General features: G+C 45.4%; 1 protein-coding gene across 1 annotated transcript in view; it reads left to right on the top strand.

Annotated features, from left to right (window-relative positions):
- The first annotated feature begins 374 nt into the window (after window positions 1-374).
- NSG2 (neuronal vesicle trafficking associated 2) overlaps window positions 375-12,993 on the top strand; it is a 37,740-nt gene continuing 25,121 nt past the window's right edge. The window contains exons 1-2 of the mRNA XM_069868920.1: window positions 375-458; window positions 1,416-1,566. Of these exons, the coding sequence (XP_069725021.1) occupies window positions 1,438-1,566 (129 nt within the window). The 5' untranslated portion in view covers window positions 375-458; window positions 1,416-1,437. The remainder of the gene's footprint in view (window positions 459-1,415; window positions 1,567-12,993) is intronic.

Here is a 12,993-nt window from a genome sequence, read left to right as displayed (position 1 = left end):
CCACTTGCAGCCTCAGTGGTGTGAATGCAATTCCCACTTGCAGCCTCAGTGGTGCGGATGCAATTCCCACCTGCAGCCTCAGTGGTGTGAATGCAATTCCCACCTGCAGCCCCACCAGTTTGGATGCAATTCCCACCCGCAGCCGCACCGTCGCGCCGCAGCCTGCAGGGGGCGCCAGAGGGGGGCGCGGGGCGCGGCGGTGCCGCCAGGGGGCGCCCGAGGCCGCGGCGGGCGGCAGGCGGCGGGCGGGTGAGGGCGGGGGGAGCCGCGGCGCGCGCCCGCCCTCAGTCGCGCCCGCGGAGCCGCAGCCGAGCGGAGGGCGCAGCGCTGTCCCTTCAGCACCGCTCCCCGCGCCCCGCGCCGCCAACGGAAACCTCCCCCCGCAACCCCGGCCCGCATCCCCGCCTCCCCCCGCCCCCCCGCCGGGCTGAGCCGCCGCCGTGACCGCGTGGTTTGCAGTAAGTAGGGGCGCGGGGGGGGGCAGTGGGGGTACCCGCAGCGTCCCCCTCCCCAGCGGCCCCAGAGCCCCCCGGATGCGGAGCTTGTGGGGGGGCGGTTAGTGTCCGAAGCATCCCTAGGACCAGGGTGACAGTGGGTGCTGCAACCCTTTCCCTGCCTCAGGATGGCACCTCTGGGACCAGGGTGACAGTGGGAGATGCATCCCTTTCCCCCTGACAGGAATGGCTGTGGGGTGGCATCTCTGGGACCGGGGTGACAGTGGGTGCTGCATCCCTTTCTCCCCGCCTCAGGATGGCATCTCTGGGACCAAGGTGACAGTGGGAGATGCGTCCTTTCCCCCCGCCTCTGGAGGGCATCTCTGGGACCAAGGTGACAGTGGGAGATGTATCCCTTTCCTTCTCCTCAGGATGGAATCTCTGGGACCAGGGTGACAGTGGGAGATGCATCCCTTTCACCCCTGCCAGGAATGGCTGTGGGGTGGCATCTCTGGAACCAAGGTGACAGTGGGAGACGCATTCCATTCCCTAAGAATGGTTGGTGGGGGTGGCATCCCTGGGACCAGGGTGACAGTGGGAGATGCATCCCTTCCCCCCCCCCCCCCCCGCCTCATCCCCCCTGGAATGGCTGTGGGGGTGTCATCCCTGGGACCAGGGTGTCAGTGGGAGATGCATCCCGTCCCCAGGAACGCTTGCGGGGGTGGCTGTCCCCATCGGTAACGCTACTTGCAGTGTCAGTGTGTTGGGGGCAGCCGTGCCCGGGCTCACACGGGTTTTTAAAGGCTGTTCGCGAGGTGTCTGCATCTGCACAGCAAATGCATGAGGTCAGGTCCTGGTGCGGTGTGTCTGGAAGCCCAGGCGTAAAAGTGCAGGTAACCGATTTGCCGAGTCAAGCCCAGCAGGGTAAGGCAGAAATCCTCCCCGCTGCCCTTGTGACATTGTTCATCTGGCTGGTTTTAGGTCTGGAAAGCAAGGTCCGAGAATGGTGAAGCTGGGCAGTAATTTGAATGACAAGAACAACAAACAACCATCCAACGAAGATGGTTTTCAGACAGTTCCTTTGATCACACCTTTGGAAGTAAACCACCTGCAGTTCCCGGCTCCGGAAAAGGTAAAATCAAATGGTGCTCCTGCATGATTTTGCACACATACCTGCCCCTTGGTTTGCACTGCTTTGGTAACTTATTGATCTCTGCTTATATGAAGGCATAGTGTTTATTCCATAAACAAAAAGGGGTTATCTTTTGTAGTGTGTTTATCGGTTTTAACATGGCAAATAAGCAAGCAGTTTTCCCCCAGCTCCTTACCTCCTCAGAAAAGCCCCAAATATTTGTTCCTTCATAAATACAACTGGAAAAGGCTCAGTGTATATTTCTCTTGGAGAAATTGAGGAGCGGTTTAGAATGTGTTATTGCCAGTAAGACTAATTGCTTGTATTGAAAATAACATGATAACTCTCCTGAAGTAAGCAGCTATTTTAATTATCTCAGTTAAATTGGTTTTTTTTTTTCTTCTCGATGCCTTTGTAAAGCATATTTGGGCATTGAAGACGCTGATTTCCCTGAAGAGAGCAGCTGAGTTCCCCCATGCATGGAGCAGGGATGGAGCAATCCAGGGATTCATTTCCCCGATTGGCTCCAGCCAGGGGACAGCTTTTTCCCCTGCCCACTCAACACTCTCAGAACTGAGTGCTGCACCAAAACGTCCAGAAATGTGCATTGGCGATTGGCTACAGTTTGGTAGTTAAGGTTTTTTAGATGCAGTGTGTACTAGGAATTCTTTTGTCTATATCAATGCAGTGACGAAGCATATCAATAAAACCTGGTGAGGACATGATGAGATCATAAAAATCTGTATGCCCCAGCAGCCCTTACGAAAACAAAGCCTGTCTGCAATGTAGTTCCCAGATACCACAGAGATGGAGCCAACTCATCCAAAAGTACAGACAGAAGGATTAGATCTCATGGGATAATGGAATAATAGCAAAATTAACACTGATGATTATCGAACGTATATCCTGTTTGTACTGTATTTTGTACTACAGTACAAATTTTCTCTAAATTTATTAGGAGAACGCGATGATTGATGAGATAAAACTATGTTTATTTTATGATTGAGCTGAATCAACTGCCTTGACATCTTGGGAACTATAGCTGTGCCAGACAAAGGAGCTAGTTCTGTTCTTCATGTGCCTCATGGCAATCAGGAACAACTTCACTGAATTCAAGGGAGTTGCACTTCCATGAATTGTTCCTAATGGGAGGCTAGACCAGCCCTTATCTGTGACTCTGATAAATAAGATAAAGCAAAATAATTAAGGCAAAGCAGTATGATTTATCAAAAATGTCTGAAAAGCTCAGAGGAAACCGTGGATTTCTAAAAGGGGATCATTCGATGCTAGTACAAATGGTGCATTGAGATCACACAGTGTCATACAACGTGACATTCAAATGACTTGTGTATCAAGTGAGACATGGCTAACCGAGTCCTTGCAAGCTTATAAAGTGGTAATGAGTGTTTTCACGACCACCACATTCCAATTGCCTGTTGGTGAACAAACACTGGAGTGTATTGGTCTGATGTGATACCTTGCTGATTTTTCTGTTTAAACATGCCTACATCAATAATTCACATGTTGTTAGGTTATATTACCTTCATTAGCATACATTACTGTCAATGCATCTACTGACATCCATATTTTCCTTTGCTGGAAGGGTGGGATGTATCTCCAGGAGTGTTAAGCATGATTCAGGACTCATTAGAGTCAGTGGTATTGATTTCTGCAGTCTGTGCTTCATTTTCTTTGTGCAGTAGGCCTGGAGTTAAGGGCAACTGGAGATCCGTTCACAAAAAGGAGATGTTATTTACGATAAAAGCAAAATAATTCACAACCTGCTTCCTTTGCTCTTTGTAGAACAGATTCTGTTGGGATGAGCTCACCCTTGGGCAGAGGGTTGTTTAAAGACCTGCTAATAAGGAGTTGAGCCTCAGGAGCAAAGCCTGGGCAGAGGTTAAGTGGGAGGGGGAAATCTCAGCTTTGTACTCAGGAAAGCGAAGCTGCTACCAAGTTCAGTCGGACTCAGCCTGAGGAAAAGCAGGCATGGATTTCAGGTCTTTCAGAGAGTATTCTTGTTTGGACTTGCTTCGCACTCAGGAGGCAGGGTTAGAAAAAACCCAACAAACCCTAAAATAGATTTGAAGGTCCCTTCCATCCCAAAGCATTCTATGATTTTATTCCTAATTCCTGCCAGCAGTTGACTATAGCTCGGGAAAGCAAGGATACAAGCCAAGGCACCGCCTGTGCCTCTTCACGGGATGCTGCATAAATTATCGAAGCCAAACCAGGTTTGGTGTTGGGGGCTGTTTGCAACAGCTCAGATGGGCTTTGTTGCTCCTTTTCCCGAATGCAAACTGGTCGCTGTTGACTTTATCTACCAAGAGGCTCTACTCCCTGCGGATCTTGTCTCTCTGCTGCTGCAACAAAGAGCTGCTGTGCCCAAGCGTTTCCCTGGGAGTGAAATCTGAGGGGGAAAAAAAAGAAAAAAGTCCTGCTAAATACACCTTTTCTGGGCTTCTCATCACCGTTAGAGGGCATCTTCGTTTAAGACAATGTGAGCTTTCAACCTGGGTATAACCTTGGGTCTGGGGCAATCCCGGGTGCATCAAAACCAGAGCAGAGGCGTTGGACTGCAGCCTGGGGCTGTGTGCTTGCACTGGCTTCTGTCTCTTGGGTAGAGGAGAAATAGTACAGGCTTTGGCTAGCGACCCAGGGGAGCCTGGGTCTGTGTGGGGCAATCCCCCTGCTGTTCTTACCAGTGCATTCACCTGCTGTACCTATATTGCATGGCAAAGGCTTGCAAGCTCTAATTCTTAGGCTTTTTCCAGATGAGCCTTAGGCACCTGCTTGCAAGCTGAAGAAAAATAAATCTGTTGCTAGTATACTTGCCTTTGCAGAACCCGCAAAGCCTATGGAATCTAGACTGAAAATTGTGGTTTAAGGGCTTTAAAAAAACCCCCAATTTTTCTTCATTTCAAGGGTATTTTTGTAAATGAATCGCTTGAGAGTCACTCACAGTGACTCTCAGCATTAACCTCTGTAGGTGTTTCATCATAGCTTCATCTCTTTCAAGGTGTTTTCTGTGTCTGGATCCTCTCTCAGAGAAAGGATACAGAGAAAGAAAATGAGAGTGAGACTTTTGCCCATGTAACGTAATCCCTGAAGCCCATCTCTTTTCAGATAGTTCCTTGATTAGAAGAAATCATGTATGGAGGCTATAGGGGGAAGCACTTACAGGGATGCTTAAATTTACTGGCTTCCTTTTGGGGATGCTTTCCTAAAAGGCTTGTTTTTCAAAGTGCTGTAAGCTCAGCAGCTCCCTCTGACTTCCACCTTGATGCTGCTGGAAAAATCCAGGCAGGAATTCGGGAGGCTTGAATTTGGCAACCTTTTCTAAAAACTAATGGCCACTGGACTGACTGTTTATTGTTCCACCAAACAAGGATGTTTCCTCGCAGGGCTGTGCTGTTCCTGCTGCAGCATCAGCAGTTGTATGGCTGCAAGGGGAGAAATGTACCCGGGCCAGTAATTTCTCCCCTAGGGTGTTAAGCCTGCTGTGTATTTATATTTATTGACTATCTTCAAGCATTTTCTTTGCCCTTCTGTTCTCTTGCTGGGGTGGCATTTGCAGAAGGCAGACAGATGCTTTTAAATAATTTTCGTGTGGCCTTTTTGATGAAATCCATCCCTGTAACAGAAATAATAGCCGTTACTGGTGACGAGCCCTGGACCTGAGTTTTTGTCTCTGAATTTCATTTCTTCTTATTCAAAAGGCAAAATAAAAGAAGTCTTTTTTCTTTCAGGGCTAAGGGGAAAAAAAGATGGTAGTTCACTTATTTTTCTAGGCGTAGACAGAGTGCTTTGGCTGTAATTGTTTAGTCCCTCTGCAATGATAATGCTGAAAGATATGCAGCTTTTCAGGGGCCATACTGTTTCACTTAAATTTTAAATGAGGCCAACAACTGGGGACCCCTTGGTCTCATAGGCTCACTGCAGTATAATCCAGCAGGAAATGTCTCTGTTCTGGCAGTAAAAATCCTAATTTTACTTAATACAAAAGTGCATGAAAGCTATTGTCAGGGCTGAAAAAAACATCCGGCGTCTCTTTTGTGGGGAAGGCTGAAGAAGGCTTATCATGTGGCCCATTGTTCTTTATTCTGAATGCATCTGGAGGCTTGAGAAATAATTTCTGTGGTGACAAATTCCTGTCATCCAACGCAAGAAAGAAGAAAATAGATGTGACTGCTCTCTTCAAATGTTTTTCCCACCCCATGTCCCTGCTTTTTGCCCTTCCTGGCTTCACCCCTCTCTGAGTGGCTGAGGCTGTGCATTTACACAGACTAATCAAGAGTTCCTGACAATAAGGAAGGTCCCTTGTGTTCACAGCCTCTCCCTATTGGTTTAACAGAAAATAATGTTTTGTCCTGGCCAGCTGAGCAGGCATAATTAATAGTACACTGGATGAGTGCTTTGGTACCTAGGGGACTACTTGCAGCTCTGTCCTGAAATACTGATGTCAATTTGCCCTCTGTGGAGCAGCTCTCGCCAGCCTGAAGGCACACGCTGTCAGGGCAACGTGGAGCTGGTTTTGAGGTGCCACTACATGTGCTGTGGGCAGAGGCAGCTCAGACTTGCTTGCTGCTGTCTGGGAGGGCTCCTGATGCAGCTGGGGACAAGCATCTGTGCTCCTGCTCATGCTGCTGGTGATTTGCTGGGATGGAGCAATTGACAAAAGGAGAGATGGGGCAAGGCTGGTAATTCTGGCATTTGAAGGGAGGAAGAATAAATGGAGGAGGAGGATGCAAAGGGAAAGAAAGTGTGACTAAAAGCAAGGAAGTGGGGAAAGAGAGAGAGTGATGCAAATATGAAGGAATAGGTGGGCTGTATTTCCTTTCCCCACGCTTTCCTTTCACCACTTGGGATCTTCGGCCTAATCCCCACAAAACACTTAAGTCTGAGCCTTCCTCCCCTGTGACATCTGACCCCCTTCTGCACTGTGCAAATCCATTTGTCCTCTAAATGTGTATTTGAAAGTAAACACTGCTGCTCATTTAGTTGCAAAAAATATTTGCAGTTCCTGATCCTCTCTGGATGTAGCTGCTGTCGGGCTAGCTGTCCCTTATAGCCCACTAAACGCCTCTGCCTGGGCAATCCACATGCAACAGAGCTGTGCTGCAGTCCAAGCATGTGCTTGCAGCCTTCGCAGGCACCTGGGGTAGCATTCAACTACCTCACCTGCATACAGATAATGTTGCTGCTGCAGCTCTTGAGTATGTAAAGTCTCAGGATTTATGTGCAGAAATTTCTCTTTGCTATCAGTGTCTGAATTAGGTTGTTTAAAGCTAGCTTGTATCTGTTTCTGTGAGTTCCGTTGCCTCTCTTAAAACCAGTTTTGTCTGGACTGCAATTCCTAGAGCTGCATTCTGCAGAAACAGCAGAAATGGACACAGGAGAAGTGTGTTAGGGTATGGATGTTTGGCTAAGCCTGTTGCAATCTATTCTTTTTTCTAACATGAAAGGCCGTTGCTGCAGGGGGGAGTTCTTTCAGCAAGACTGTGAAGTGAACCCCACATAGCAGTTACGTACTGATCTGGAAGATAAGACCGGACAGGATTCTTGACTGTTGTAAATCAATGTAGTCTGGATGAAATCAATGCAGCTCTGCTAATTTACCCATGACAATTTACCATCACTGAGGCAGAGTGATTGATTCTTTTGTGTGCTTTGCCATACCCTTCCCTGACTGAATCTACTGAAATCAATTTTGTCACCCCTTCACAGCCTCCTGTGGGTTCCTGATGGTTATGGTCACCTAGCGATTTGTAGGGAGACATAACTGAATAATTTCCAAGCTCCCTTTGTGCTTGTGAGCTATGCCTTTCCCTTCTCAGCTGCTTTCAGCTCCCAATGTAAGCCTTTGCATTCTGCGCTGCCTTTCATCCAAGGCTGATTACATTTGCTGTCTTTGTCCTTTTGTGATGTTCCTTACGCCTGGAATATGCTCCTGGCACTGATTCAGGGGACCACTTTTTTCCACCATTCTCTGTGAAACTCATTTCCAGCACAACACCCATTAGATGAGCTGCTATAGGGGGGGAAAAAACGGCAGGCTGTTTCTAATGACTGTGGCTTTCTCCATTGACTATCGATTCGATCCCTGGGCATCCATTTTTTTATTATTATTTTTGCTGCTTGATATGTCAGGCATTTCATTTATTCAAATAGTGACTAGGATGCCATGGAGTCTGCCATTACAGACATCCCAAATGCCGACTTTAATATGAATCTCAGGGAGGTCTGCCTGCTGAGATGAGTTCATCATGTGGATTTGGAAGCATAGCTGCCTCTGCCATTAGCTGGGGCAGTCATAATTACTTGGAAAAGTTTTGAAGACTTAATTGTCTAAAAATCTGGGTATTTGCAGCATGGTGATTGCCATGTAGTCTAAGATCACTAGTCCACCCAGTCCTGTGTGTCCTGTTTCTAGCAGCAGCCAGTGCAAGAGTCAGAAGGAGATACAAGAGATGCTTCAGGAGGCGTGGAGATGCTCCTATCTATGCATGTTTCATCCTAAGCCTGCTAAGAAAGAGATTGTTTCAAGCCTTGAAACATGATTTTTCCATTTCTTTTTCTATACTCTCTTACTGCTAAGTATTTTACCTTCAGCTGCTGTTGGCAATGTGCACATCTCATTTGCTCTTTGAAGCTGGCTGTGTGTGAAGATTAGAGCTTGTAGGTCACTGGAGAATTTATGAGTGAGCAGGTGGTGAATTTTAGCCATCCCCGGGCTTGTAGCACATGAGCATAGAAACCAACTCATTCACAGCAGATTTAGTGCCAAGGCTGGGGGTTACTATTTTGCTATCCTCAGTAACCTGGACAGCATGCTACAGCTGGGACTTGGTCTAAGGTTTCTCTCAGCTATTGATGCTCAGTTGGGTAACGAAGGCAGAGGAAACTACGATGTTGGTGCCAGTGATGAGTTTATATTTTCCATTCTCTCTCTGCAAGGAGTGAAGAAAGGCATGTCTTTGAAAGCCAGGAGTCTCATTTTCATTTAAAAGTGAGCATGACTGATTCACATGGAAACTGATGGATGTGTTACAACCATTTTGTGGGACTACAAAGTCCAGCTTTGAACCTGAAGGAAACCTTTCTCCTTGCTAGGAGAAACACATTTTGTTTATCTCTTCTGTCAATTTGAAAGTCACTCTGAGTGAGAGACTCTTCATTATTAATAATCCCAGGAAGTAGTATTTTAAATTTTTATGGTTTGCACTTTGCAGCACCTGAACCACAATATATTACATGCACCGTGGCAGTGAAGTGGGAATTAGAGCAGGGCTGTATGTCCTTTTCCAAATGAATAATTTAAAGTTTTCACAATGCCAGTTATGTTAAATATTATTACTTATTTCTTTGGGGAAAACCATAGAGCTCAAACACAAATATAAAGTGGCAATAAATGACATTACGTTTAGCCAGTCTGAGACAGGACTCAGAATTCATATCAGTTCATTTTCTGAAATGCTTACTTCATCCCATTGCAGGAAAATCCTTTTTAAGTTCTCATGCTTAATGTGGTATTTTTTCATTTGTCACACTTCATGTCTACTCTGCTCTTTCCTCCTGAAAGCAAATGTTTTAAACAGACTGCACTTGGTTAGCAGGTTGCTTTCTTTATCTTTCAGCATCCAAAATATCAAGATTTCCCAGCACTCTCCTACTGTTTACTTTCTCAAGGTTGCCAATGATGGATTTCCTGCTGCTATACGCGGACTCTCATCTGTTGTTTCTCACCTCAACACACCTATAATTTTCCAAAGCATCACTACAGAGAAGGTGCCTGGTCCTGCATTCATTAAAATCCAGGAAAGGTTTCCTATTGATTCCAGTGGTGTCACTAGCATTAAGCCTAGAATAATAAGTGCACTTAGGTTTCAGACTCAATAAATGTATTAGGAAACAGCATCACTAGAAAAATGGTTTGTTGTCCTGTCATGTTTGGCTTTTTATAACTTTTACAGGCCATTCTATATAATCTATGCTACTGAGTTCTTGCAGAAAAGTGTCTGAGGGACTGGGATGAGGAAGCAGAAGATGCAAGAAAAAAAAACCCTAGAAATTGAAAACCTGTCAAGACATTGAGAGTGTTATTACATCTGCTAACCTAGGATGATTGAGGGCAACAATGCTGCAGAGAGCTGCATTTTCCATAGTGCATCTGATTTTCTACCCAGACATATCCCTTGCTAGCCCCTAATCCCCCAAATGTTGCATTTATATGGAGAATGTGCTGGAGCTCCGATTATCGCTCAGTTAATGAAAACCTGAGAAAGCATGGTGCACAGTAAGCTGCAGCAAGCTGTGGTCTGTCTTCCTGACTCAACCACCCATTGCTGATGTGACTTAGCACATGACTAAGCTGCTTTTTTTCCCCTAATCCTCCATCAGTACTATGGGGATGCTGTGGTCATGCTGGTATATAAAGCACTATGAGTGGTCTTCCTGAAGAATGACACAGGAACCTTGAGCATCGGTGTTATAACTGGCTGTGGGAAGGTGACTGAAGCCAGCTAAAGGTCTTTTCTGGCCAAAGTGCTTAAATGCCCACTTAACTTTAAACATCTGACTAATCCTGCTGATGTTAATAGGAATACTCACATGCTTAAGTGCTTCACTGAATTGGAAGATAATGAGTTCAAATGCTAGATAAACTTAGTTTTGGATGAAGCTGGAGGACTGGCACTGTGGATTCCTGTAATTAGACCTGTCTTTTTGCTGTTTCATGGGAGTCCTTTCCTCTTTTCTTGTATTCTTGCAATGATTTATAAAATTCAGCTGGGAAGCAGCTTTCCAAGAACAGGTTTGGTTTGGATGTGAAATGAAGAAAGTCTCAGATAATTTATTTGTGTCCCCTTTATTGCATCAGTCATAAGCAGGACAATCTCTCTGCAGTTTGAAGGTGGAACATGTCTGGGAAATAGCATGAAACTCTTAAGAACAGGTTACAGCAGCAACACAATTTGCAGAGAGATCCCTGGAGCTAATAGGTTTCTAGATTATCCACAGTACTTGTTTTCAAGGGCTATGGATAGGCTGGACTGGGCTGGCAGAGAAGCTACTCTCTTTGGTGGATAATCACAACACACAAAGCAAGGCACAGGCATAAGCTGGTGCTAAATGAAACTCAAAGGCTGGCAGTTGTCCATAAAAGCTCAAAGGGAATTCATCCAGCAATCACAAAGACTCCCCAATCAAAAAAACCCTGATGACACGGTTTTTACTTTTTAATATTCATTTGCAGGTGTGCAGGTTGCTTGATGATGATGATGATGATAGTAATTCTCTGCCCTGGTAAACCCATGGTTAGGGATGCTAGCCTAAAACAGCCAGGTTCTTCCCACCATGAGGAGCAAGAGTTAGGGAGCACGCAGGAGGAGGTGTGAGCTCAAGGAGGCAAGTGCAGAGAGTGGGCAGTTGGGTGTTATTGCAGTGGGGGTGGAGAAAGGGCTAGTTTTCTATTTTGGGAGTATTCAAGAAAATACTTGTCCATTTAAACACTGGTTCAGTTGTTTGTATTTATTGTCTGTACTCATGAGGCCAGAGCACAGCCAAGCTCTGGAAGTTACCCCCCAAAGAACCATTCATTTCCACTGTAACAGTATTGCAGAGAAGGGAAAGAAGAACTGAGCACCTCTCAGTTTAGTTTACTTTGAATTGCAACCTACGCAGGACCCCAGTTTTATACTCCCTTTCACCGATTTCAATCAAGAAGAACTCTACTGAAGTCAGCAAAGCTGCAAAATGGACACGAAGAGGGAATGGGGATCGTTCTGTTTGCTGTGGTTTGTAATAAACGCCAGTAGCTCCCCAGGAAACCTGTCCTGGTGTGAGATGAATGTACCTTGTTTGCATTGAAACAGTAGGATCCTAAGGTCTGATGGAACTGCTCTGGGGCAGCTGGTGATAAATGAATGCTGATCATTGCGCTGACTGTGGAGTCAGTGGGGTTTTTATTACTGTACATCCAACAGCAATTTGGTAAGAATTTCTGGAAGACTTTTCTGCCAGGAAGTTTTTCTCAGTAACAAAATGTAAAGAAAAGGTGAAAAAGTAGTGGTAGCAGGGAATGGAGGGGAAGGCAAATCTTCTTTCCCACCCAACCCAAATAAGAAAACTGGAAAATGAAAATAGAGCAAACAACCAAAATAACAAAACCCCAATAATTAAAAAAAATATAGAAAAGCCCTAAGATAATTATGCCTTTCCTAAATTTGCACTTAGATTAATAGCCTTTGCTTTAGGAAAGTTCATTATGGTTTTGACCAGCTCTCCTTTAAACTTGTTTCAGATACTCACAAGCGATGTGCGCATGGGGGGCTGTCAGAGCAGCAAATGCTGTGCTAAAAGCTGTGGGTGTGGGGCGTGTGTGTATCCCGGTGTTCCCATCTGACAGTGTTAGTGTTCACTCCTGTCTCTGGATATTGGTAAGGGTAGCCCTGACTGGAGTGGTGTCACTAGTGCAGGAGGCTAAAGGAGTTTGATGGGCACAATTAGAGTTCCAGAAGCCTTCATGTGGGCTTTCTGATGGCATCTTGTTGGATGGAGAGGGAGTCAATGTTGCTGTGAAAGTTGGATCCATGCTCAGGCTTATTTATTTAATCTGGGTGACCAAAGAAGAGGTAGCTCTTGTCTTCTAAATGTGCACCTTGTGCCCGTTTTTATCGTTACTGTCACACTATTGAATACTACCCCCATGCTACAGGTTTTTAGTTTTCTGTTTGCCCTTTGCCATTTTATTTCTGTGCTCTCCTTTAAAGGGGAGATCTTACAGATTGCCCTGTCTTTCTTCTGCTGAGTAATTCCACCAGGTGTCTGACAAAGATACTTCTGGAGAGCAGCTATTTAGCTTTTGCTATTCCAAAAAGCATTTAGCAAAGGTATTTCTTAGCTCTTCTACTAAAGCTTTTTGATACCTCTGCAAATTTCTCTGCGAAACACGGACCAGCAGGATGACTGTGGTTCTGTGAACACACACATTTCACTGCTAGCACGGTCAGCAAATTGGGTTTCAAGTAGCTTCTGATCTGACTGGGGACTGAGCTTATTTATTTATTCACTAACGTGATAGACATTGCTACTGGGCTTGAATCTGATGCCTTGTGAAGGGCTGTGTGGGTTTATTTTCAGTCTCCTGCTGTATCCCTGTAGACAGCAAAATTCAGACTTTCCTGCTTACAAGATAATTGATATAACTGTAGCAAAAGTAAAAATCCACATAAGAAAGCTGATATTAATGGCAAAGAATGGAAAAAAAAAATATCCAGAAACAAGTAAGGCTTTTATTTTTTTTTTCTTATATTCTGGCTACATGGTCCTTCATTAAGACTTAACATTAGAGTTCGTGGAAGAGCTCTCAACTAAGCTTTATGTTGAGCAGGAAGCATGAATTTGGGAGACTGGGATGTTATGACTGGT

Source organism: Phaenicophaeus curvirostris, chromosome 15 (assembly GCF_032191515.1).
Source record: "Phaenicophaeus curvirostris isolate KB17595 chromosome 15, BPBGC_Pcur_1.0, whole genome shotgun sequence".
NCBI lineage: Eukaryota > Metazoa > Chordata > Aves > Cuculiformes > Cuculidae > Phaenicophaeus > Phaenicophaeus curvirostris.
The sequence above is the reverse complement of the archived record's forward strand: the minus strand, read 5'-3'. Positions and strand labels throughout refer to the sequence as shown.